Source organism: Nelusetta ayraudi, unplaced genomic scaffold (genome assembly GCF_046127955.1).
Source record: "Nelusetta ayraudi isolate G7.1 ecotype Tasmania unplaced genomic scaffold, CSIRO-AGI_Nayr_v1 ptg000041l, whole genome shotgun sequence".
Classification (NCBI taxonomy): Eukaryota; Metazoa; Chordata; class Actinopteri; order Tetraodontiformes; family Monacanthidae; genus Nelusetta; species Nelusetta ayraudi.
The window spans coordinates 145,712-170,781 of record NW_027466091.1 but is presented as its reverse complement, the minus strand read 5'-3'; the positions used below and the strand labels follow the sequence as shown (position 1 = coordinate 170,781).

Below are 25,070 nucleotides of genomic sequence, written 5' to 3'. Positions count from 1 at the left end.
AATGCCGTCGAACGAAACAGTGACACAACCGAATCGTGAAAGTACGCGCGCGCGCGCGCGCGCACGCACTCACCGCAGCTGCAACTGCAATGGCGAAGTTTCAGCGTGGAAACAACGTCTGCCACTTTTGCAGAGATCAACGCGTTTGCTCAGTCACCCACATTTACCTGACCCCCCTCCTCCTCCTCTTCCTCCTCCTCCTGGTGTGTGCCTGCGCAGTGCGCAGTGCGCAGCCAGCCTGCTTCAGTCAAAGTGCACCAGTCACATCGCGCCTCTATGAAGTCATTCACGCCCTCGGGATCAGATCGGTTCGGTGCCAGCCTGAGCCAACAGGCTGCTACTGCTGCTACTGCTGCTGCCTGCCTGGACTGTTGGCAGCGTCCGAGCTGTCCTCCTCTTCCTCCTCTTCCTCCTCTTCCCTCTCCTCCTCCATTACATAATGTGTGTTGTGTCTGGCCGACATTACAGCACCGACTGCAAGTAGCAACGTGGGAATTGGGGGGGGTACGATGGCAGTGTAGGTCAGTTATTTATTGGAGTATAACGCAGAATAAACTGTACTTTAAACGGATGTTTGAAAAAAAGAAAAAAAAACCCTGGGAGGAATAAGGAGGGAAATAGGCTTACATATAAAGCACAGTCACTCCACAGTGGAATGTTATGATTGTTTTTAGACCAATTGAAATTTAGACCAAGTGAAATTGGTTGTTTTTTCCCGGCACACCTGACATTATCTCACGGCACACTAGTGTGTCGCGGCACAGAGGTTGAACAACATTGGCCTGGTCAAGCAACACTTTGTTTGTTTCCGGAGCCATTGAAATTCCTTATTAAGATTAAGTAACTTAGGCCACTGATACTGGTGTCAAAACTTACAAATAAAAGGCAATTTTAAGAGATTACTCAACAAAGTCCTAACAAGTTCACTATAAATACAGCGAGTGAGATGGACTCAATCAGAGATACAGTCTCTACCTCTGATTGACAGTCTACCTGTTGATGACAATTTGGGGCTGAGACGTTGTTCCCAGTTCTGTCTCACCCACCCAGCGACCCACTACTACACGGGAGGCCCGTGTTATCAACAACACCAACCCCCCCGAGTTCTCCCGTTATTTGCTCAGCCGCCTGTTCTCCTGCGCGGGGGGGGGGCGACAAGCAGCAGGGCTGAGTGGCCATTACGTTCGCTTCCTGGATGAGGATGCTGTCCAGATACCGCTTATAGCTCACAGCAGCTGGGGCGGGTGAGTCTGACGACAAGTCGAGCTTCTGGAGCCAAAGAATGGATTTGTACGGAAAGGTAAGCAGAATAGCAGCATGATGCAGAAAAGTGATGCGATCAAGCAGGGTTTTCTTTTCTTTTCTTTTCTTTCTTTTTAAAAAAAAAAAAAAAAAAAAATCAGCGATGTGTGGATTTTTTTTTATTTTTTTATTTATTTTTTTTTTAGTGTCACGCTAATTGGCTGAAAAGATGAAACCCATTCACTGAAATCTATGTTTTTATTTATTTTTAATTAAAAAAAAAAAGAAGAAAAGAAGAATAACATTTTGGTTTTCAGCGTTCTTTACGCAAACGCGCTTTGGTGCGTCGCCTCCTGATGAACGTTTCACCGCTGAAAAACTACAAGCACCAGCTTTCCCTCCGTCCTCTCCTCCTCCCCCTCATCTCCTCTTCCTCCACTCTCCCTCTCACAGTCACACACACACACACACACACACACACACACACACACACACACACGCGCGCGCGCGCGCGCGCGCGCCGTGACGTCAAAGACACGCACTTCTCGTCTCTCGCCCGCTCGTGCTCATCGTCACGCGAGCCAGCCTCCGTCAGCTCCGTCGCGCGTGCCACATCCGAGGCGGAGGGGACAGCTCCCTGGTGCTGAAAATCCTGCCGAGCCGCGGAGAGAAAGACACAAAAAGAGAGAGAGAGAAGGCACCGAGAGAGGGGGGAGGAAAAGCAACGCCCGCAGTGTGCACACATCGAGAAAAAAAAAGAAAAAAAGCACGTACTCTGCGAATCAGGGGCATACACAGATAGAAACAAGGCCTTCAGAAACAGGTTTGTTCACGCAATGTCCTTTAACGCGTTTCGGTGGTTAAATGTGCGGGGGGGAGGGGGGGGGGGGGCACGATGAACTCCTGCTCGGAGATGCTCGGCTGAGATTAGCTGTCATGCAGCTGCCACCATCCTCATCGTGTCATTTCATGCGATAGCTCCTGTTTGTTTTGTATAGCATCGGCTGTTTTTTTTTTCTCCCCCCCCCCCTGGTTTGTTTTTTATCGGCGATGTCCTTGCCAATGGTGCCGCCGCGGTGCCGTGCCTTTTTTTTTTTTCCTTTTTTTTTTTTTTTCTGAATACGCGGAAGCGACGAGACACCGATGCGGAGACCCTCCATTCTCCATCGCTGGACGAGCTGGCCGTGTTCGGCTTTTAAAGCGCACTGGCCTTCACTGCATGTTCACCTTGGAGCTAAAGATCAGCCCGCTCTGTCTTGTCACAGTCACAGCGGGCCTCTCCTCCCGGGATGCTAACAACACATCGCAGGGGAAATGATCTGCGCGAGACGCTCAAGGGAGCATTTGAGGCATTTTTTTTTTTTAATTTAAAAACAGCCTTTTGCATGCGAGGCCACAGCAGCCTCAACATGGAGGGTTGGATGGATGAGGTGGTGTTTGACGTGGCTAGTTAATAATGTCACTTGGAAGCATGAAAGAAAGGCATTTCATGTTTCCGAATAAAACCTCGTGAAATTGTTTTTCATTGCAAGACCTGAATGGCTTGTAATGCTTTGAAAATGTTAAGTAATATTTCATCAATATGCACATACAGAATAATTACAATGCGATTTATCATCTTAAGCAGCCCCCTCCTTGTCCCCGGTGTAGCACAAGTATTCAAATGTCTCTAAAGGCGAGCTCAGCTCTTTAAAATGCTCCTTATTTAATACTTATTGATTCTGCAGCATGCTGAGTTGGTCATGCTGCTTTTGCCTGACACAGCCTTATGTCACCTCTTATGTTCAACAAGCATGTCGTGTTGTACACTGAACTACATGAATCTCCCTTCTGTTTCTTTTCAATTCATTTTTTTTTTTGGCTTCCTGATTTGTTTCCTGTAATGGCCCTTAAAAGGCGGGTGACGGTGGGAGGAGGAGGAGGAAGGGGGAGCAGGGGGGGGGGTTCTGGTTGTCACAAAGCGGGTTCAGATCTGGCGTGCGTCACGGCTCTGAAGAGCTTCACATTAATTCGATGTGAACCTTGTAATGTGATCTATTTAGCATCTCTCTTTTCTCTGTTGCTATTGCAGATGGCTGCCACTCAGGATGTGAAGGGGAAAGGGGAAGGAGGGGACCAGAACTTTGACTACATGTTCAAGCTGCTCATCATCGGCAACAGCAGCGTGGGCAAGACTTCCTTCCTCTTCCGCTATGCCGACGACGCCTTCACCTCGGCCTTCGTCAGCACGGTGGGCATCGACTTCAAAGTCAAGACCGTGTACAAGAACGACAAGAGGATCAAGCTGCAGATCTGGGTATGCATTATTAACAGCGCACGCATTAAAGATTTAAAAGCGAGCCCCCAAAAATGTCTGATTCATGACCGAACCTGCAGCGGGGCAGGGCTATCAAGGACGCTGCTATTTCCGTCTGGTAATTTTGGATGAAAGATGAAAAGTACAGGGCAGCAAAGCGCAGTGTGCCACATTGATGTTTTGCAGTCATGTTTCGCCCGTCGAACCAACTGCGCACATCACTTCCTTTGATTCGGTTAGAGGGACACGCAGGCAGAACAGTGGAAACCTCTGCAGAATATCAGTTTTATGTTTTCTTCCAAGGTCTTCTAGAGGACTAGTGAGGCTCTAAGGGGGAAGGGTCTCCAGCGGGAGGCCCCGCCCCCTCGCTTCTCTTGTTCTGCTTGCCTCTGTGTTCCAGCACTTGACAGTGTCCGGTCAAAGGCTGTCAGTCTTTGTCCACTGACCACTTTCTTTTGACCTCTGCTCAATCATCAATATATTTCATGGGCCATGACAGGTTGAAAAATTGACGGCAGTTCATTTCGCTAAGTTGTGCGCAAAAAGAATCACTCTGTTCAATTTTGACACAACGCAGGTCTATTTGGAAAGACTTGTTTTCTGTTTGGTTCATGCAGATATACATTTTTCCTTGAGTCGGGAGAAAATGAAAACAAAAACGAAAATGCAAAAAGTCTTTTTTAGTTTTGTAATTATAAATCAATTCTAAGTAAATCCCGAACCCGAAACCATCTCATTTTAGACTCAACGCATTATTAAAACCCACCAAGAATAAAACCAACAATTAACTTCTGAGTCTCCCTTGTTGTAAAAACACGTGGCGCACCTTCCTACCAAACCGACGACAGCTTCAGTGGAAGGGCTGATGTAACACCTCACGATGTAAATAAGGAGCCAGATGGAAATCGCAAGATCGCTGACAGGGAGCTAGTAAGTGTTAGCTTGGCGCACGGCGGCGAGGGAAAGAGAAGCAACACCTCACTGAGACTGTGTGGGAAACTGAGGAATATCAGAGTGTTTAATTACGAGATCATCCGGTCCATTGCACCTCGGTGTCTCGTATCCATAGCGGTAACCAGAGGACAGGAAAAAAGAACGAGAGAAGAGAATAAGCTGGCGATCGTGGCCGAGAGTCTCAAGTGCTTCAAGGTCCCACGTTGTGCGACGCTTGCTCACGATTGCTAGTCATTCCATGACTGCAGCCAGTCAGTGAACGCACAATAGAAAGGAGAAAACCTCTAATCTCATTTCTCATCTGTCCTCCCAGCGTAGTGGCAACACAGCCAGCAATGTGTTTGCGACGGCCCGTAACTAAGTGGCCATTTAAGGTCAACACAAAATGCCATCAATTTTCTTTAGAGACGAGAGACGCTGTCAGCGTCTGTTGTTTTGAGATCCACGGCGAGTCAAACAACTACTTGTCCACCAGGGCGTTTTGGAGTGGTTGGATTGTGTGTTTGATGAGTTTTGAGGGAGGGGGATTTGCACCCTTCACCTCCCCTTTGTTTCCTGAGCAGCTGCGACCTTTGCCCCCCCCCGCCCCCCCCAGATTTTAAAACAGCAGACACCGATAATTAAAGGGATTGTACCTCGTCATCGGACTACAGCGATTATAGTAGCGGGCAAAATTTGTCGAAAGTGGCCGTTTCTTGGCTGAGGCGGATGAAAGACATCACTGCCAAGAAGAAGGACCAACGCGGCAGATCTAAATCAATTGAATTAATGAATGAAAATGAAGCCGAGGCTTTTTACCGGTTTGATTCAGGCAGCTGAAGGGACCGATGTTTTGGTGTTTTGGAAGCTTTCCAAAGAGCTCCAATTAGGAGGATCAGAGACTCTGGGAATGAAATGGAACTGGTCAGCAAGCCTCACAGGGGTTTGACTGACATCAGACTTAATGTGTCTCATGCCACACATTTTGGCCAAACATTTTATCATGGAAGCCATGCGCAAAACACAAACAAGTGATATTTGAAAGGGGGGAAGGGCTCCTGTTGAATTTTGGCCTCATTACACCCTGACAAAAGGTCCAAGCTGTGTTTGCGCGTGCGCAAGTGCGCGTGTGTGTGCAGAGTGAAGGTCAAAGCTGTCCTCTGGCTATAACAGGCACGCTGTCATAGCCGGCCAAACCAATGTGGCCCCGGCGCTGCCACTGCTTAACAAGAGCCAAGTGGAGCAGCCAGAAGGCCTCCGTCATGATTCACAGGGGCCTGCAAACACATTTGTTGTGGGTGTGGAACAACATACAGTGCAAAGAGGAGGGAACCGACAGGGATTTATTACCGTTTGACTCGTCGTTAAAAACGATCGCACCCAAACCGGCCAGCGCTGCCGTGCTTCTCTTGCGGTGCACTTTGAGGAAAAGCCACCAAACAAGCGCCAAACCCGCCAGTCTTCTCCTTCCTTCCGAACGGAGCGACTCAATGCGGGCAGGCAGCCGCAGTTGGGATTTATTTGCATTATCAGCGACATCCCCGAAAGCTTTCCGGGCTCCAGATCCGTCTACAGCGCGCTGCTCCTTAAAAGCCGTGTAATCACTCGCCCGCTTTGCTTGCGGGCACTACATTCGCCCAAGGGATGCGCACTGTCAGCTGCTGCAGCGTCCGACGCGGCCGCAGCCACGCGGCTGCTCTTTTCAGCAGAGGAAAGAATCAATCGCTCGGGCCGAAAAAACAAAACGAAAAAACGCACCGCTGCCTTTGGGATCTCATCGATGCCAAAGGCAGCGGTCGCAATTAGCATAACGATTGTTTCCAGACCACGATAATTGAGGCCACGGGTGCGCATTGAGGCGCGGACGTAGATAGAATTCAGAATCTGTCGCATCACTTGAGACGAAAGCGACTCAGAGACGACAAATGGCTGCTTCGCGTCGGCTTGTTAAAGATCAGGGGGTTAAAAACACCGGGTGGGGTCACGTTGACGCAGCGGAGTCTTGACGGGATGAACATCAGTCGGGGCGGCGGCGCTAAAATCGTTGTGTGTGTGTGTGTGTGTGTGTGTGTGTGTGTGTGTGTGTGTGTGTGTGTGTGTGTGTGTGTGTGTGTGTGTGTGTGTAGGACACAGCCGGCCAGGAGCGCTACAGGACCATCACCACTGCTTACTACCGCGGGGCCATGGGCTTCATCCTGATGTACGACATCACCAACGAGGAGTCCTTCGGCGCCGTGCAGGACTGGTGAGTGACTTCAGTGTGTGTAATGTTCATGTATATATATATATATATGTATGTATATGTAAATATATACATATATGAGAGAGAGAGAGAGAGAGAGAGAGAGCGAGAGAGACTTCAACTCCTTGTTCGGGCTCTCTGGCCATGTCTGTGGCTTTAATCAAATCAGTTCAGAGATCTAAGATCAGACATGATCTTTCTTTCAAGTGTTGCAAATCTTCAATCTTTTTTTTTTGGGGGGGGGGGGGGGGGGATTTTGACCAGCAGCAGCTCTGCTCCCCTCCCTCCGTAAAAAACCCCCCCCAAAAACAAAACAAAACTCAGCAGCATTGTCACGCAGTGCGATTGTTGCGCGTTTGTGTCAGAGCAGAAACTCTGATGGGGGGTGCTTGTCAGGGTCGCGGCCTCTCGCGGTCTGTTTGTGAGTCAACCAGAAGTCTGCGTGCTGAACGCTGACAACCCGCCGAGGCCGAACGCCGGTGATCTCTGCGGTGAGTCACATGGGAGACGAGCGGATTGGCAGCAGAGAAGTGGGTCTCTAGGCTGAGAATCTGTCCGGACACATTTTGACACAGAACAAGTCGTTGTTCGCCAACATGTCGCGAACAAGCAAACTCTCCATCATAACCAAACTCCCAAACTCCCAAACATATTGATCGTGGCGCTGTGAAGTGATGAGTTTCACAGCGCCGCCATGATTAATCGCGATTAATCACGATTTGATTTGCACATATAAAATTCTGTTATTTTGCTTTTCAAGACATTTGCAAATGTCTTGAATGTGCACATCAATGTAAAGCAACTAGAGTGTCTTAACTGGGAACCACGTGAACACGTCTTTTGTATTACTATTTCTTTAAACGCAGTAATAGTAACACGACTTGATTATCTATCATATAGGCATTTTTACAGGAGTTCCATTTTGGTTCCTTTCTCAGCATCACACGGCTCCAGGGTGCGAGAACAATTGTGCAGTGGGTCAGAGCAATCAGTTGCTTCCCATTAAGACACCTTCTCGGGGGTCTGTGGGGTCTCGCCAGACCCCCGAGAAGGTGCTTTTGGCAACGCGGTGCCTCACCAGTCTGAGGGTCCTCGGCTGCACCTGGATGTTTAGTGTGCAGGTGGTGCGGGCTGAAACCACCGCGGTGTTGTAAACACGGGTCACGTCAACTGGATGCGTTGTGTTGAAACATTGCGCTACGGCTTGAGGTCCTGACTACGGGTGAACGAAAGGGTCAAAAGGCTCGCAATTAAAATGCGATTAAAAAAACCCCGGCCCGTTCTGCCTCGTGTTTCTCATTGCGATTAACGCTGCGCTAATCTTAATTAAAAGCGATTGTTCTCTCTCTTCGCAGCCACTGTGATGTCTCCTTGGCAGGCTGAGGCAGTGAGTGAGCCATAATAAACACAGTTTGCAGTGTTTGTATTCTGACACTTGCACTGCGTTGCGAGGCGTAAACGACAGCGCGGGCGGTTGCGTAGCACGGCGGGTGACAGGCACCCGCACGCCATGCGTGACAATCAGCATTAGGGCCACCGTCGACTTGGCCCTTGTCACAACACCGGCAGATTGTGACAGCTGCTTGAGGAAGCTGCAGCAATAGGAAGGTGGAACGGGACAACAAGTATCGGCCTTGAAAGCATAGTCAGTCTTCCCAGGACACAGTGTTTATCTCCCGCATCCGTCCCCGCTGTGATGGAGGACTGCCGTCCGAGCACCGCCCGGGACGTGCATCTCCATTAAACAGAGCCAAGTTTTGTTGCCGGTAGCAACGTTGCTGAAGAGATGCCTCGGAGCGTCACATCATCGTCCGCACAAAAGGAAAAAAAATGCTCCTTTTCTTTCTTCGCATAACTGCGGTCTGGTTTTTCCCCCCCCCCTCTCTTTTTTTTTCTTTGCAGTCGCCACAGGCTTTATTTCCACTTTTCTCGTTCCCTTGTTCCATGTGACAAGGTTATAGGAAAAATGGGGGTTGCCAAGGCAACAGCTCTTGCCCGGGATGTAAGCCGGTGACATGCTCGTTCCCCGGCGGAGACGAAACCAGAAAATGCTCTACCTCAGGCAGAAAGCGTGGAATATTAAAAGCTTTATTTTATATATGACATTTAAAATCTTCAAAATATCCACGTTTTAGAAATATTTGACTATAAACACAATCCAGCGTAATCGCAAAAGGGGGTTACGGTCTAGTTTTACGTAAATAGATAAATGAATAAAAATCACAGGTGACTGTGCAGTCTTTAGCCTGCTGTGCTACAAAGAGCAATTAGCATTTTAGCAGCAATCGGGAAAAAGCTGCACCTGAGCTCCCGACAGGAAGCAAGTCATCGTCATGCTGCTCCGTCTCTCTCCCTCTGAGTCAGTGTCTCTTCCTCCACGCCTCGCTGGCTCCGCCCCCACCGCCGTCAGCCCGCCGCTGCCCTACTTTAAGTCAAGTAGCAACAGCGCAGAGCGGAACTGCGCTCCGCCGTCCTTCTCCTCCACATGTGTTCCGAGTCTGGAACGAACCGTGCAGGCACATCTCTGACCGATTCATTTGAGGAATTGAATCAGGTACGATGGACTGCTTTGTATGAACTTTAAAAGACACAATGTGGTCGAGGCAGCTCCCATTTGATAGGGCCTCCGTATTTGGAAACGCAGCAAATTCCGATCTCAAATCCTCTTTCTAAGGTGTCACATGTTTTAATCCTGCAGCTACACCTCGTTATAAGCCAACAAAAGGTTTGCCTCAGTTATGGCTTGCAGACCCTCTAAATACAGATTAGTGATTTAATCTGCTTGGGGCCTGTTTTTAAGGTGTGTAACATCCCCCGTTTACTCAGCCTCTATTATTTATGCCGTCAGTTCATTTTTGCCATACGCCTGGAGCGATTGTAACTGAGAACCGTGATGCTGCGATGTCTACCAAGAGTTTCTGAACTGTGACTGGTGAGTTGCAGTTCAGCAATGAAGGTCCAGTCAGGACAATTTTTTAAGGGAGCCCAGTATTTAATGAAGCCCGCCTGACAGTATGTTTCATATTTAGGGCACCACTGGCAGTCGTGGCGTGAATATACACTTTTATTAATGTATTTGTGGACACTATGTTGACCTTTTACCAATAAAAATGACCAATCGAGCCACATTTCACACACTGGACCTTTCAGGTGTAAGCAGGTGCCAAAAGAGGAGAATGAGAAAATATATGTATTTTTTCTATTGCGATTGACCCACTTTCCCAAATGCCGCAGCCGCCGATGACTCAAGCACACCACAATGCCAAGCACATTGTGATGTAATCGCTGTTCACGACTCGTCCACAAGGGCAGCGAACCGTCACTGTGAGACCGCGCCAGCTCGGCTGCTAATTCCCTGCCCATTAAAAGGGACGGAAAAACAACAACAATCATGTCATCGTCGCGTCGAGCATCATAGCAGCAGCAGCAGATTGACAATTGGACTTTCCTCTCCCGCCGCTCCGTTGTTTTCTTCTTCCACGCAGGTCAACTCAGATAAAAACCTACTCATGGGACAACGCGCAGGTGGTTCTGGCCGGAAACAAGTGTGACATGGAGGAGGAGAGGGTGGTGTCGGTGGACAGTGGACGACTGCTGGCGGAGCAGCTGGGTAAGTCCGGAGCCACGATGCAGCCACTTCTGCTTCCTTTTCTCCCCCCCCCCCCTTGTCCGGTCTGGCCATAATGACAAGCAAAAGTGTCTCCACATGGGTTGTTTCAGGAGCTACCTCTTCAGTGGTTGTATTATAATATTCTTGGTGGCATTCTGGCCATGACCGGCCACTTCTGCTTCTTACATTGGATGGTTTGGGGTTTCCAACACACGGTGGCCCCTTGGACAAACCTTTTTCTCAGGGGCTTTCCTATTCATGTGCATGCACTGCTGTAACCTTTTATGCAGGCACAACAACATAAACATGAGAATCGTAATCAACAAAGAGATCCAATGGCCGAAGCAAACAACAACAACAACAACAACAACAACGACAACTGAACGACAACTTCCATCCTCTCACACAGAAACCAGGCCCTTCAGCAACTCATCACTATAGCAAAACAAAACAAAACATTTTGTCACCACTAACCTTGTTTTTTTTCCTATGGATCACAATTGTTCCAAAGTAGGATGCTGTTGTTTTTGAAGATTCAAAAAAAAAAAAAAAAAATGCGCAAACTACAGAGAAAAAACTCCCAACTGCTTGTTCAAAAAACACATGAGCAAGTGAGTCTAGCCATTCAGTGTCAGCTGTCAACTGTGTTACAGGTCCAGTCTGGACTATTTGGCCACATTTATGATTTTTGAACGCAGCTACACACAAGAGTTCTGCAGGGACGGCCAAGAACTGACTTTTTGTCCCTGTTTCCCTGCTGCTTTGCTCCCCGCTCCCCCCTGCAAAGGTTTCGAGTTCTTCGAGACCAGCGCCAAGGACAACATCAACGTGAAGCAGACCTTCGAGCGCCTCGTCGACCTCATCTGCGACAAGATGTCCGAGAGCTTGGACACGGATCCGGCAGTCACCACGGGGGCGCCCACCGCCAAACTCACGGATGCGGCTCCGCCCCTCCAGCAGCCGGGATGCAACTGTTAGTGACTGAGGGAGGAGGGGCAGCGGCAGGGTTCCGCCGGGGGTGGGGGGGGGCGCTAGAGCGTTCAGCGTTGGCCTCGGCCGCTCCTGCCACAGCTGCTTTTTCCCTGGACTCCGGTTCAAACCCTCCTCATCTAGTGAAGTCATTAAATTCCAGTCGTGTAATCTCTAAACTTTATCACCCTATATCGAGAGCAGATAACCACATAAACAGATATTGTAAAAAAAAAAAACAACAAAAACACAGTAACATTAGCGAATATAAAAAAAGGCTTATCTCATTCTTTCGCTACTCCGCGTGGTTGTCAACACAGTGTGTTTTGAGAGGCAGGAAAGAGTCCATAGTCGTACATATACAGCTGATGTCTGAGACCTTTAACATCTTTTCAAACGTGATTCTAGGATAAAACAAGAAGTCAGCGAGTGCTTTAACGATCCTTTCCTCCATTTCACGGAATTGTTTTCTCTCCTGAAGCTGCCAAATGTTTGATTTAGTGCACTAGAGGATGTAGCAGCTTTCCTGCGTGACTGAAGGTTTGCATGATTGTGTGTGTGTGAGTGTTTGTGTTTTGTTTGTGTTTTGTTTTGTTTCTATTTTGCCTGAGTCACAAATGAGTGCAGCACACTCGTTTTGAAATAATTTACCCACGGATTAAAAACAAAACAAAAGGGAAAAAAAAAGAAAGAAAAAAGAGTGGCCTTGATAGCAACCCCAACACGGCCTCTGTAAGCTCCTCCCGTCCTGCCCACGTCTGGGAAGAAGCAAGGTTCATCATATAATGTCCATGTGATAGCTACTCCATGTCTTGCAGTTTTGTTGGTGTGCGATTTTCTCAAGCGAGTTCGTCCGTGAACCTTAAAAGCGACTATTCTTCTGTGCTAAGCCGCTAAAGGGGGGAGGGGGGGAGGAGGAGGAGGAGGGATGGAGGGGCCTCTATTGGTGCGATAAGCATGCTGCCAAAATATCAACCCCTTGCACTGTCGTCTCTAAATGCAATTCCACTCGAGAGCAACAATCCAGCACCAAATAAACATGTCACACTGCTGAGCCATAATAGAGTGTGTAATATGAGATAGGCGTTCAGCTCTGGCATGGATTAAAGCCATATATAAGGAATATTGCTCAAACCTTAAGTCAGCATGCTAAATAAAAAAAATTAATCACGTGTGTGCTATGAATTAAAGCCCCGAATCAACCGAAAAGGTAAAAAAACAACAACAACAAATCTCTTTTACGTAAAGAACTTTAAAACAGGACGTTTTTCTTTTTTTTCTTCTTCTGAACAGACGTGCAGTGCTGTTGTGGTCCTAAGGCTGAATTAAGTTTATGTATAGTTGTGTATTAAGAGAGCTTATTTTTAAAAAAAAAGACAACAACCCAGAAAGCCTTTTTCGTTCTGCAGTATGTAGAAGAAAAAAAAAAATGTGCCAAAACCTCCACCAGTTTCTTTAGCGTTGTCGTCGTGTGTTGCGTAGAAATGTATAGTGAATGAAAAAGCTCCAAAACATTTGCATGAAGTCACCCCCGACTTATCTGTGTAGATTTATAATAATAAGATAGTGTATATATATATATATATATATATATATAAACATAATATATATATATACATATGAATATATCAGTCAGTGTTACAGATTTAGGAGCATTGTCACGGCGCTCGCTGTGAGGTGCAATGGGCCAACAAGTGCAATATTTTATGAATGAACCCTTGTACATAGTCCCGTCCGTCCCCAAGTACAGTGACTCTACCTGAAGTGAGTGAGTGAGTGAGTGAGCGACAGAATCCCTTGGAATCTTGCAGTGTGTGTGTGTGTGTGTGTGTGAGTGAGAGAGATAGAGAGTGACTGAAGCCTGTGAATGCGCGACTTGACTTGTGTGTGTGTGTGTGTGTGTGTGTGTTTGTGTGTGTCCTCGCCATACTGACTGGACAAACCGCATAGTATAGTGTGCCGTTTCTGTATACCTTTTGTAACGACGAGAAAAAAAAAAGAAGAGAAAAAGACAAATGTATCCACGTGCTCGTATGCTGTTCCTGCTAAATGTTGGGTGTTGGTTGATCATGTGTTATGTCATAATGAAGTGTAATTGTGAAGGGTTGGGGAGGGGAGGTGGGTGGGCCGGGGTGGTGGTGGTGGTGGTGGTGGGGGGGCAATGCCACAATATGCAGTACTGCTGTCATCATTACCGAGACTATAGAGTTCAGAGAAGCACGAGACTACACCTCGCAGCTAACGTGCACCACTTAGAAAACAAAGTTATTGCATTGATCTCCGGTCAGGTTTCATTTCAGTAGAGGAACAGATGAGCCCCTCTAGTCACCTGGGTGTCATTGAAGAACACTTTACAATAAACTGGAAATAATTGTTTCTTGTGCAAGCAAAGTAAGAAAAATATGTTTTTGAGATCATAGGAAATAAATTTAATTAAGTCAGTGTGTGGCGTGTGTGTGTGTCCGTGCGCGTCTTGGCTTGCGTCCACTGAGTGCGTGCAAGACAACGGGGGGAAGAGATTGGATGACTCCTCCTGACCCCTCCCACCAGCCCAGCCGGCGACTTCCGCCTGACTCATCCGTCGAAGCCGAGGCGCTGCTGCCACCTTGCGTCCTTCCAAGGTAATGTACGCCATCTAGCGATAGACTGTTACAACTGCAGCCAGCACTGAAAAGCAATCCAAATGGAAGGGGGTGGGGGGGGGGGGGTGGTCACATACAAGAGGTCCTTCCAGGAATTGCACGAATCCTAATCCTAACAAACAGACAGATGAATAAAGACATCTTAAAACAGCATTGTTTTTCAACCCAGGCACATTTAAGATTTAAGATGTTTCTCTGAATTAATGTACATGTGGGAAATATTAATTATTTACCTGATAAACTATTAGTTGGATTTGACATTGTCCATCATCTACATTTCTGGTATAATGGCAAGTGTTGTGTCAAAGAAAATTATTGAAGGTCTTAAGTATCGGATGGAATTTCCCCCCCCAGAATTACGTTTACGGGTCAAAGTGAGGCAGAAATTCAAGGGAAAAATTTCTCCTATTGTTTCTTAATGTCATGCCTGAAGGACTATGGCTGTGATCACAAATGTGCAAACAATCCATCACGAAACAAAGACGACAAAAAAAACAAACAAAAAACAGTGAGTAGGCAGAATCAACCCATGCTTTTATTTAATCCATTGCATATAAAAACTTTTTTCAGTATTTTTTTTGTATCCTTTTTATACACAAAGTCGTATGCTCTACAGTGCTATGCAATAAACTGCAATTAACAAGGAAAACATCTTAATTGTCTTGAAACCTCCAGACTAGTTGGCATCCTAAAGACGTAAACCTAAAAAATAATTGTCCTGAAGACCTTTTTTTATTTTAAAGTTACAGTTTGTGTTTCCTTTCATACCATAAAAATAGAGCACAGAATGAGAAAAAAGAACCCACTGTTCCCATTGGTCCAGGGCTGTTTAGAATCTACAGTATGCGTGTCAAACCAAGAATCCCATTTTGGTGGGGTGGGGGGTGGGGGTGAGGGTGGGGGGGTCAATGACGCGCTCATCCCCTCCCCTCCCTATTCGTATGCAGGAACATCCCACGCCCCGGCCCCGCCCCCCCCACCCTCTGGTCAGGCAGAAGAAAAAAAAAAAAACGACGACGACGACAAAAGTCAGCGGTTTTTGGGTATTGCGAGTTGTGTGAGTGGAAGTGTGGGGCCGAGCATAGATTAAGCAACACACCGTCAGTGTTTCAGCCGGAATTAATGCAGCAGTGGCTGAACATGCAGATGTGTCTCAAAGCCTGTGTGCTCCGTAGGCCGCGGTCGAGCAGCAGCAGCAGCAGCCGCACACACACACACGCACACACACACACAGACACACACACACACACAGACACACACACACAGACACACACACACAGACACACACACACACACACACACACACACACACACACACACACACACACACACACAGTGTTTGCAGCTGTGCTCGAACCACACGGGCGTGCGGGTGAGACGCAGCCGTCGCCTTCCAGCCGAGCACACCGACGGTTGCGTCGCACCTCCGAGTGTGGGGGCGAGCGGGGCGAGCGGCGTCGCACCGGGCCTACGGCGACAAACACAACTCAATCAAATCAAGACCCTCAGACATCATCTTGAGGCCACGCGACACTTGTGGCGAATCCGCGGCCCGTCGACCTGAGTCTCCGCGTTGTCGTTTTCAGAGCAGTCAACGTTCGGATGCGCTCGCAGAAAGGCAACGTTTTCAAAAACCCGCAACCAAGACTCGAGGTCGACCGAAGCCGAGAGATTCGCCGATGCAGCAAAAAACAGAAGTAGAAAAGACAGGAGGAGGAGGAGGAAAAAAAGCGAAGAAAAGGCCAACAGAAACAACATGCGCAGGATTTAAGGCACAGCCCATGGGCCAAGGAACGGTTTCGTTTTTAAAAAAACAATTTGGCTTTCCCCCCTCGTCACTGAGCTAGTCCCAGATGAGCAGAATGTCGATGGAGTTTCTCTTTTTCTCTTCCCCGCACCGAAGCTCACGCGTGTCAGAAACATTCTCTCAAACAAGAGGTACGTAAATACAGCCACACCATCACCAAAAGGGATGATAAGAATCAACCATTTACGACAAACGTCATTATGATAGTAATAACATTAAGAATTATATATTATATACAGCACAATAAATATGTTTGTATGCTTTTTACTATAGGTAAGGGCATTGGGTGAGGGGGGGGGTCTTGGCACCAAATAAAGAAAAGAATAATAATAACAAAAATGAAATTTTGAAAAAAGTTACAAAAAGCAACAAAAGGCGTGTGCATTGTTTCATGATGATATTCCACAGGTTATGTACACAAACAAAGAAAAAAATATTTGGGTGTCTTTACCGGGCAAGCATATACTGTGGTCTATGCTACGGTGAAATATTTACTGAACCACCCTTATATTTGAAAACGAGTCAAGGCATCGAAAAAACATTACAATAAATAATGGTATAAGGTGTAGCGTGAAATAAAGAGAAGAAGAAGAAGAAGAAGAAGAAGAATGTCGGCCGAGGTGTTCGAGCCTGCGCGGTAAGGAGAGTTTTGGCAACGTAAGGATTTCAAACTAGCGATGCGACCACGCCTGCATTTATCAGTGCATTGTAGAATCTATGTGGAGGACAGTGTTGCTTCCCGTGACCACGCAATGACGGCCGGCCGTCTTCGACAACAAAGATGGCGGCCGGGTTCTGTGTTGTGACGGAGGGAAATGAAACTCGACAAGCCAGCGAGGGGAAAACAAAACAACACAACAGGGCGAGAAAGGCTTCTGAGAAAACTGCGCTGACAAAATCACCATAGTCGTTTCTCTTTTTTTGGGAAAAAAGAAAAATCCCACGCAATTCTGTGTCATTTGTTTTTGTGTGTCGTCTTTTTTTTTTTTTTTTAATATATATATATCGTGTTTTTCCGTTTACTACAAAGCATTGCATTGTTTCGGGATGTACTGGGGAAAAAAAGAACTGCAGGCAACAATGACGGGAAAAAAAAAAAAAAAAAATCCAGAAGGCTTCATCCACACCGCACCATAACTCCCAGCAGAGGTCAGCAGGAGACGCAGCGCTGCCCTCTCACAGAGAACTCGGCCCCGACGGAGACGAGGTCATGGTGGGTCAAAGGTCAAAAGGTCAGAGGGGCCTAACACACACCGGCGCGGTGGGATAAATGCGATTTTGTTTGGAGCCGAGTGCAAAACGCCTTCAGGATCAGATCCGAAGTGGCGTCAAGCTGTGAAAGAGGCTCCTTCAGGACCCCCCCCCCCCCCCCACCTACAGGTGACAGCCTGTAATTGCAAAAAAAAAAAAAAAAAGAAAAAAAAAAAAAGAAAGGTCTAGAAAATATCTCAATCTTACATACAGTACAATCCAAAAAAATAAAGGTCTAGGATGGCCTCGCGGGCCGTTCAGGTTCGAGCTTTGTGTCTTTAGGTTTTCTTCAAGGAAGACTTCCGACATCAGAAACGTGTTTCGAAAAGCTCCCCCCGGCTTGCTGCGTTTACCCCCCCCACCCCGCCACCCACTTTCCCTTCCACCCTCCCCACCCTCCCCACCCCCGCCAGGTTTTGCAGCAAACAGCAGTAAAGAAACGGCCTTTGTGATCGCAGTAAGGGGGGGGAGTCGGCCTGGCGCCTGACGCCGGCAGCCGTCTCTCCGCAGAGTACGGGCACTTGAGTCAAAGTGACAAACAGAAAAAAGCCGAGAAACGTTCAGGCAACGCAGAGGAGCGGAGGGAAGGAAAGACGAAGGTGGGAATGGAGGGGAGTGGCGCTCCGGGTCGTTCCGCAAAGCGTAAGCTTATTGTGGAGAGGCGCGAGAGTGAAGTAAGGACACGGTAGTGGAGGAGAAACGGGGAATGGAGAGGAGACTTCCTGAGTGCAAAAACAAAATCAAACAAAAACAATCTTTGAGAAGTACCAGTTGGCGCGTCTGAACAAAACCGACTAGAGGAGTGGGCCAAGACACAGAGCAGCAAACTATTTGGAACCAGAAACGCAACAAAATACAAAAATACCCACAACCCCCCCCCCCCCCCTCCCATCCGCCCCCCCCGACAAAATACTCTATCGTTAATCATCTGTCGTTACTAAGAAAAAGAGTTACTAGGTGCTGTCCGGAAACTATGTGTGCTGTATTTCCTGTGTGCCCTGCACCTCCTCCTCTCCTCTCTCCTCCTCCTGCTCCGCTTCCTCTTCCTCCACGAGGCACGCCGGTGTGCAAGGAGACTCCTCTTCTTCCTCCTCCTCCTCCGCCACCGCCGCCTCCTCCTCCTCCTCCTCCTCGTCCTCCCCCTCCTGTTCGTCCAGGGGAATCTCCGTGGACTGCGAGTCCTGCGTGCACAGCGTCTTGGAGTCGGCGCCGCTGGCTTTGGAGTCCGTGCAGCTGGTCTCCTCCTCCTCCTCCTCCTCGTCCTCGTCCTCCTCGTCCGGCTGGCTGCCGCTGTCCTTCTCCGTGTCCGACTCGCCCGCCTCCTCCAGCGTCAGCTCGAACTGGAACTTGTCGGCCCCGGGGGGCCGGCTGCTCTCCTCCGACTCGTCCGGGGTCGGGGAGGGGCTTTGGGGGATGGTGCTCTGGTACCACTCCCTGTTGTCCTCCAGCGTGTCCAGGATGTCCTGGGCGTCCGGGTTGACCAGGTCGGCCCACGACTCCCACAGCGGGTGAACGATGTAGTCGATGAAGCCCACCTGGAATGGAAAATGAAAATGGAAAGTGAAATTAAAAGCTTAAACTTTTTGACCGGTACAGTGGGTTGTAAGGAGGACAGAGGGGCTGGAGCAGGAGCCGATGGATGGAGTGTTTTGGGGACCCACATCATAGGAGAAAATAAATATATCATGGGATATATAGAAAACAATTGCTTTAATGTCAATGTAAAATTAACAAAAGCATTGCAACAAAACAGCCGTTTTAGAAGCCTCATGGTAGTTATTGCTTTCTTGAAATTACTCCTGAAACATAGAAAAAATTGATGACTTTTTATGACTTACTGCCTATTTATATAAATTCGGTGGCCCGGAGTAAAAAGCTTAGCAGGCCGCATAAGGCCCCCGGGACATAGTTTGCCCATGCCTGGACTAGACCGTGCGGGATGTGGACAGCGACACGGTTTCTCAAGATTCAAGAACTTTATTGTCTCATCTTGGTGTTAAAATATAATATGTGTATATATATATATATATATATATATATATATATATATATATATATATATATATATATATATATATATATATATAATAATAATATATTTGAAATGGATAAATAGTGCAAGAATAAGTAAAAAAAAAAATGGGAAAAGTAAAATAAGAATAGTGCAGGAGGACAACATTCACGGCAAAAAACAACATTGACGGTGAAGGAAGTGTGGAAATGTACCTGGTTCTTTTCCACGGAGGCGTTGTGCTTGTCACACATGGCGCTGATCTCCATGCCGCGCTCCCTCTCTCGGTCCCCCTGGCTGAAGAACTCCTCCATGATGCGATCCGTCCACTGGCGGTAGAGCTGCAGGGGCTTGGTGGGGTTGCTCAGATCGGCGCAGTGCACCATGTTCTGCAGCACCTGCAGAGAGCCGACCGAGCCGAGGGTTTTCAACATCGCCGCTTGGATAAAGGACGAGTCCGAAGTGGCTGGAAATCTTTGGGTTGTTGCTCATTCATCTCGTTATTTGCAGTGTAAGGGAAGATTACTTTGCAAAAGCAAGTGGTTACGATTACCAGTTGCCCCCATTGAAAATGACATCATCAAAGTGATGTAACTAGTTACATTGAGATTACTTTTCTAAATTTTGAATAAATGTTCTCGACTATTAAGGCCGGACAGTTTTCAGTTTTCAGCAGTACGCAAAACAACAACAACAACAACAACAAATAACCAGGTCAAAATCCAGCACCTCTTTTTACTGCCAGATCAAAATCAAGTCAGCACAACCTAATTATCTTTTAAATCAGCAAAATCAACCACATTTTTGCAAATATGTGCCTTCCAAACCAACCATTTAACATTGAATCTAGCACTCAATGAACCCCCTTGAAAATGCTACTGTCTACATTTGTGCATTTTCTTTCATGAACTACACTTTGACATAGCTCAGACTGCGCCGCAAAGAGAGATAATTCAACTGGCAGGCGAATGGTAGGGGGCGCTGCAATACTGAGCGGGACAGGGGAACCGATCAGAAGCATCAGAATAGTATCAAACTTTCGTCAGCGGAGGGAAACCGAAAAGGACGGCGCTCGTGTCGAGCCAGTGCTCGAGAAAACCATTTGAGGCAGCAATAACAGCAGACTCATTAATCATCAAGTCCGGCCGTTCTTTTTTTAAAATGGGCAGATGTAATTAAAATTGTAATCATGAATAATTCCACAAGTAACTAGAATTTTATTACACATTTTTGCAGTAATGTAACTGATTATAATCACCTTTATTTTATAATTAAATGACTATACAATGTTACATGTAACTTGTTGCTCCCCAAAAACGGGTTATTTGACAGGAAACAGTATTATTGCAAGACACTATAAAGTTACAGGATGTGAACAACGGTTCATTAAACTCTAAATGGAAGAAGGAAGAAAAAAAAAAGGAAAAAAAAATCCTTAAATGTTAGAGTGATAATTTGCTGTCACGCAGGTCATCACTTTATGGAAAATGCAGATCTGTTTTTAACGTAAGCTTTGGTTATTTGTGCCAAAAGCTGGACTTCAGTTTGCGTTTAGAACTGAAGTTGGAATCGGGTCAGTCGTTTGCACCAAGCAGCACTGTGTTACTGTAGTAAAAATAAATCTCAATCTTTAAACACAAGAACAGAGTGGACGGAGTGTTTATGCTGTGAGGGGAGCTTGGCAGTGTTCTCACCTGTATCCTGTCTGAGTAGTTGTCTAGTAACAACACTCCAGAGCTGGTCACCTTCTTGGTCTCCACCATAGTTTTGAGATCCGCCAGCAGATTCATGTGCTTGGACATGTCTGTTGCCAACACCTGGAAACAGCAGGAAACGACCGTTAAGGCTGCGTTCAGGAGTTCAACAAGACGACGACGACGACGACGACGGCGACTCTGGAAAGCGGCTGAGGAAGCTACTCTTTGAGAATCAGCTGTTTCCACTCACAATGTCAATGACCATCTTTCGCAGTGATTGTCTTTGTTTCTTGGTCAAGTTTTGGAAGATGTCACAGTTCTCTCCTTGTAGAAGCTTAAAGCCGACGGCCAGGTGGTGGTTTTCCAACACGGACGAGTCGTTGTACATCAGCGCGAGCTCCGAATCTGCAGGAAGGGCACAATCGTTCACGAAAATGAGGGATATTTCTGAATGTAAAACAGATAATGGATTTCAAAATTGATTAAAAAAAACAAACAAAAAAAACGAAAGCCACATATTTTACGACCGGTAGTGTCATTAATAGCTGGTGAGAAGCGGTGAGAACAAAGTTCCCCAAACAACTCTTTTCCCACTGAGTGGTTCTCCCACTTTGGGTCATCTGAAGGTCCACCGTCTGTATTTAGAATTTCCATTAAGATGCATTAGTCTTGGCCCCAGTGGAGCAGAGCAGCAGGGGGAGAGAAAGGGGATCCTGCTCGCTCGCTCTGCGGCCGACACAGGAGCGTTCTGGTGGTTTCAGACTAGGATGACTCACACTGCAGGGATTCCCTGTTTGGCTTCGGGAAGCACTAGCATTTCAGGTGCCCCGGCCACTACCACATTACGAATGCTCTTATGCAACACAATTGTCCTCCAGGATGGTTGTTTAAGCAGAAGAGTCGATGCTTGGAAACAGTGTTTGGCTGTTTCCACCAGAGCACTGAGCGAGGACTCGCAGCTTGAACACACCTGCCCACCAAGGCAACCGTGCAAAAGATGTGAAAAAAAACCATCCCATGACTTCTCCTCACTTGAGAGGCTCATGATGCGCCGAGATGGCCAAACCTGCTGCTTCAGACCTCAATGGTGCAAAAAACGAAAACCAAGCATTGTTCTGTGTAAATTACCACGCATGTGAGATTGTAAAGCTCTTTGTAAGCAAAGACGGTTCTGTTCCGTTGATGGATGTCTTTATATTCTGTGTTGATGCTCACCCTCTCACTTCCTGCTGACTCACCTCTTTGTGTGGAGCTCTCACTACATCCATGCCATGCCATTTATGGAACTTCTCAACTTTTTGACAGTGTAATAGCAGGAAAGGCCACTTGAGAACAACGCTGATCTCCTCTTTGAACTCGCGCTTGCATTTTTGATTTGATTTAAAGGCACAGAGCAGATGGAAGCAATTTCTGGTCCAAAATGTAAATGCATTCAACTGCAGCCAAAAGTTTGGTTTCCATTGACGTTGACATTTTGGGCAAACATGCTGGTACAACCATTAGAGCCGTTTTGTACATTTGTGAGATGCAAAAACCAGACCAAGAGCACTCCATCACTCCTACGTGCAGGTTCACAGTCTGCAATATGCTCTCATGTGCATGAAAGCGTGTTTTCCCACTCGGATCAGCGGCTGCGAAGGCATCAACGCAGCAACATTTGTGAATTTGCGCGGATGACACGGCCGCAGCCATCGCTGACGCAACCGTCAAGACTGGGACGCATTTAGACTCACTGGTGTTGATGAGAAACTGGTTGGAGACGCCGGGATGGTCCACGTCGTGAATCGCACTGGCAAAGATGGCAGCGAGGATCTCGAGATCTGTGAACACGGCCTGGAAAGGGAGAAAGAAAAGGAGCAGGCACGGATGGAGGGATGGAGGGTGGGGAGGACAAAAATATCCCTGCGAGTTAGAGCCATTGATTGGGGGACTTGAAGCGGGAGGGACCGTGATTGAAGCTGATTGCGGAAGGAAGCGCTTTTTTTTTGTTTTTTTTCCGCGGCGCATATGCATGGCGTACGTGTGAAAGTGTGCGGCGTACGCACCTCGAGGGCGGGGGTGGATAGCAGCACATGGGTGGACTGGGCGACGTCGGCGGCGTGGATGTTGTTGTGGTACGCCACGTCGTGACGGTAGTGGTCCTCTAAGGTCATCAGGTAGGTGATAAAGGTGTCCAGAGGGATTTTGAACATGTTCAGCAGGTCTCTCTCCTGCAGAGCGACGACAACAAGAGCATGTTCACAGTCAACTCTGCAAAGTCCTAATGATTAGGACTAAAAACAGCATGGAGGAGGTGTTGGTTACCTGAAATATCGTGTGCATCATGACTGTCAGCGGCCGATTTCCCGAGAACTCCGAGATTTTGAAAACGTTAAGGCCCCATTTATTGACGTGCTCCAGCTCCTGCAACGAAGGAGGAGGCGGAACCGTCCAGTCAGGCTACGTCTCCTTTCGTTCCCTTCGCCAGAAGCCTCGCAGCAGAACTCACCTTGGCCAGTTCGTCCTCCTTCTCCGTCTTGACGCCGAAGCGAGGAATGTTGGCGTTGGCGAGGCTGGTGGAGTGCTGCAGCTTCTTCACGCCGCTGATCTCAGACATGGGCTGATCTTTAGTCTCCTTCTCCTTCTGGGTTTGAGGCTGCGGCATCTCCACTTCATGCTGCTTGTCTGGTGGGACACAGGAAGGAAGGGGTTCGTTGCGCCCGATCAGTCGCGCTTGCATGTTGCGAACGTTCAAACGGTGGTAAGTTCAGTCTCGCCGTTACAAATGTAAGATGCCAGCCTTCATCTTATTACTGTTTATTACAGTTATGATAGAATTTGTCCAACTATATTCCAGATTATCTTCTCTCCTCTTTAGTTGTTTGATGTTCTACCTTTCTGAAACTTTGAAATTATCCCATTATGATTTGAAATGAACACAAATAATGATTGTGTGAGTCCCTAAGACAATATTGTTTTTCCTTTAAGGAATACCAGGTTCCTGCAGGCATCCAAAGGTTGGGATTCTTTCAACTGGCAGAACTCCAGAATAGTTCCGTGCATTAGAAAATATCAGCAGAGCCTCGACTGCCAACGAGAACCAGGGCGTGGGTGAAATTTAAGTATTAAGTAAACTATTCACTTACATATGTGGACAAAATGATACTTAATAGTAATAATTGATCTGCCTCTGCCACGGTAACGTAATTCCCATTTGGCAACACTTTTGCCAACCATCTTGAGTATGACTTTGAACGTCACACTCGTCAGTGTCTGTGTCTCACTCACCCAGGAAGGTGCTGGAGATGAACTCAGACACCTGGTTCCCAGAGCGACTCATCTCCGACAGGTGAGTTAGTTCCCTGTTCAGCATCCTCTTGAACTGAAAGAACGATGACAGCGTTGCAAGGTTACACTTCATAATGCAGGTGCCTTTGTGCTGCGGGGACATGCATTTTAAATAAAAAGGTACACGGCTGCAGAATAATGTTGCACAGCTCACTGCAAAAGCTCTTAAAGGCGTCAAGACAGAAAACGCGGCATCTGATGTGAGGCCATTCATAGGGAAAAACATTTTATTGAAATATTATTACGCAAGCGCTGAAATGGAGAAATTCCATTGGCGAGGCCCTCCCTGCTGTCTGAGCTCCTCCAGCATGTTCTCTCTTCTGCTGCGTCTAATTGAAGTGGCGGACCTAAATTTAGACCCGCCTTTTGATTTGGAGAACAAACTGATTGATGTGGAGGAGCCTGTTTAAAATCAGCTGTTTTCCAAAGTGGCCGTCGACACGAGAGACTCGCTCAACAGGTCCGAAACGCAAAAGAAAAAAAACAAAAAGCCCCTCATGGACAAAGACATCTCGCCACTGTGCATCATTCTGACTCCACCCCAGATGCACAACGACTGCATAGGTGAAATACACAAGTCAACACTGATCAGCTCAAGACTATTGCAGCGGGGCAGAGCATTAAGATGATTAACCTCCTATTGAGTAACAGCCGGGGACTAGGCAGCTTCTTAACAAAGAGGCAAACCTGTGCGCAAGTAGAAAGGGACTGAAAAAGGACTGCTAGCACTACAAGCACACAGAATATCTTTAGGAAATGATGCTCGACCTCAACTTTGCAGATTATCGTAAAGGAAAATTCTCTTTCGTCATAATTACAACCTTCAAGAATAACTGCTCGATTGCGCGACCTTTCAGAATGGGAAAGAAGAGGATATAAATGAATTTGGCAAAACCTGTTCAAATTCTGTCAACATTTCATCATAGATGCTTCACGGTCCACTCTCACTGGTGACACGCTAGTGAGAGGAAGTGCAAAATCCCTTTAATTTAAAATGTGTCAAAAACACCATTTTGGATTCTGGGCTGAATATCAGCTTGAGG

General features: G+C 47.2%; 2 protein-coding genes across 7 annotated transcripts in view; one reads left to right on the top strand and one right to left on the bottom strand.

Moving 5' to 3' along the window:
* The first annotated feature begins 1,145 nt into the window (after window positions 1–1,145).
* Window positions 1,146–13,734, top strand: rab3c (RAB3C, member RAS oncogene family). Of its 2 annotated transcripts, none has more exons than XM_076033166.1 (5): window positions 1,146–1,300; window positions 3,314–3,538; window positions 6,598–6,716; window positions 10,199–10,323; window positions 11,111–13,734. In XM_076033166.1, the coding sequence occupies exons 1-5, from the start codon at window positions 1,283–1,285 to the stop codon at window positions 11,299–11,301; spliced, it is 678 nt and encodes a 225-aa protein (XP_075889281.1). In that variant the 5' UTR covers window positions 1,146–1,282; the 3' UTR covers window positions 11,302–13,734. The 2 variants fall into 2 exon arrangements, with proteins under 2 accessions (XP_075889281.1, XP_075889282.1); XM_076033167.1 differs by lacking the exon at window positions 1,146–1,300 and adding an exon at window positions 1,774–2,065.
* A 3,660-nt stretch (window positions 13,735–17,394) lies between these two features.
* pde4d (phosphodiesterase 4D, cAMP-specific) overlaps window positions 17,395–25,070 on the bottom strand; it is a 127,728-nt gene continuing 120,052 nt past the window's right edge. For all 5 annotated transcript variants that reach the window (XM_076033157.1, XM_076033158.1, XM_076033160.1 and 2 more), the window contains 9 exons: window positions 23,968–24,061; window positions 23,189–23,364; window positions 23,005–23,103; window positions 22,746–22,910; window positions 22,434–22,533; window positions 20,951–21,105; window positions 20,698–20,820; window positions 19,219–19,401; window positions 17,395–18,527 (listed from right to left, as the gene is read on the bottom strand). In XM_076033157.1, coding sequence (XP_075889272.1) covers window positions 17,964–18,527; window positions 19,219–19,401; window positions 20,698–20,820; window positions 20,951–21,105; window positions 22,434–22,533; window positions 22,746–22,910; window positions 23,005–23,103; window positions 23,189–23,364; window positions 23,968–24,061 — 1,659 coding nt within the window. In that variant the 3' untranslated portion in view covers window positions 17,395–17,963. The remainder of the gene's footprint in view (window positions 18,528–19,218; window positions 19,402–20,697; window positions 20,821–20,950; window positions 21,106–22,433; window positions 22,534–22,745; window positions 22,911–23,004; window positions 23,104–23,188; window positions 23,365–23,967; window positions 24,062–25,070) is intronic.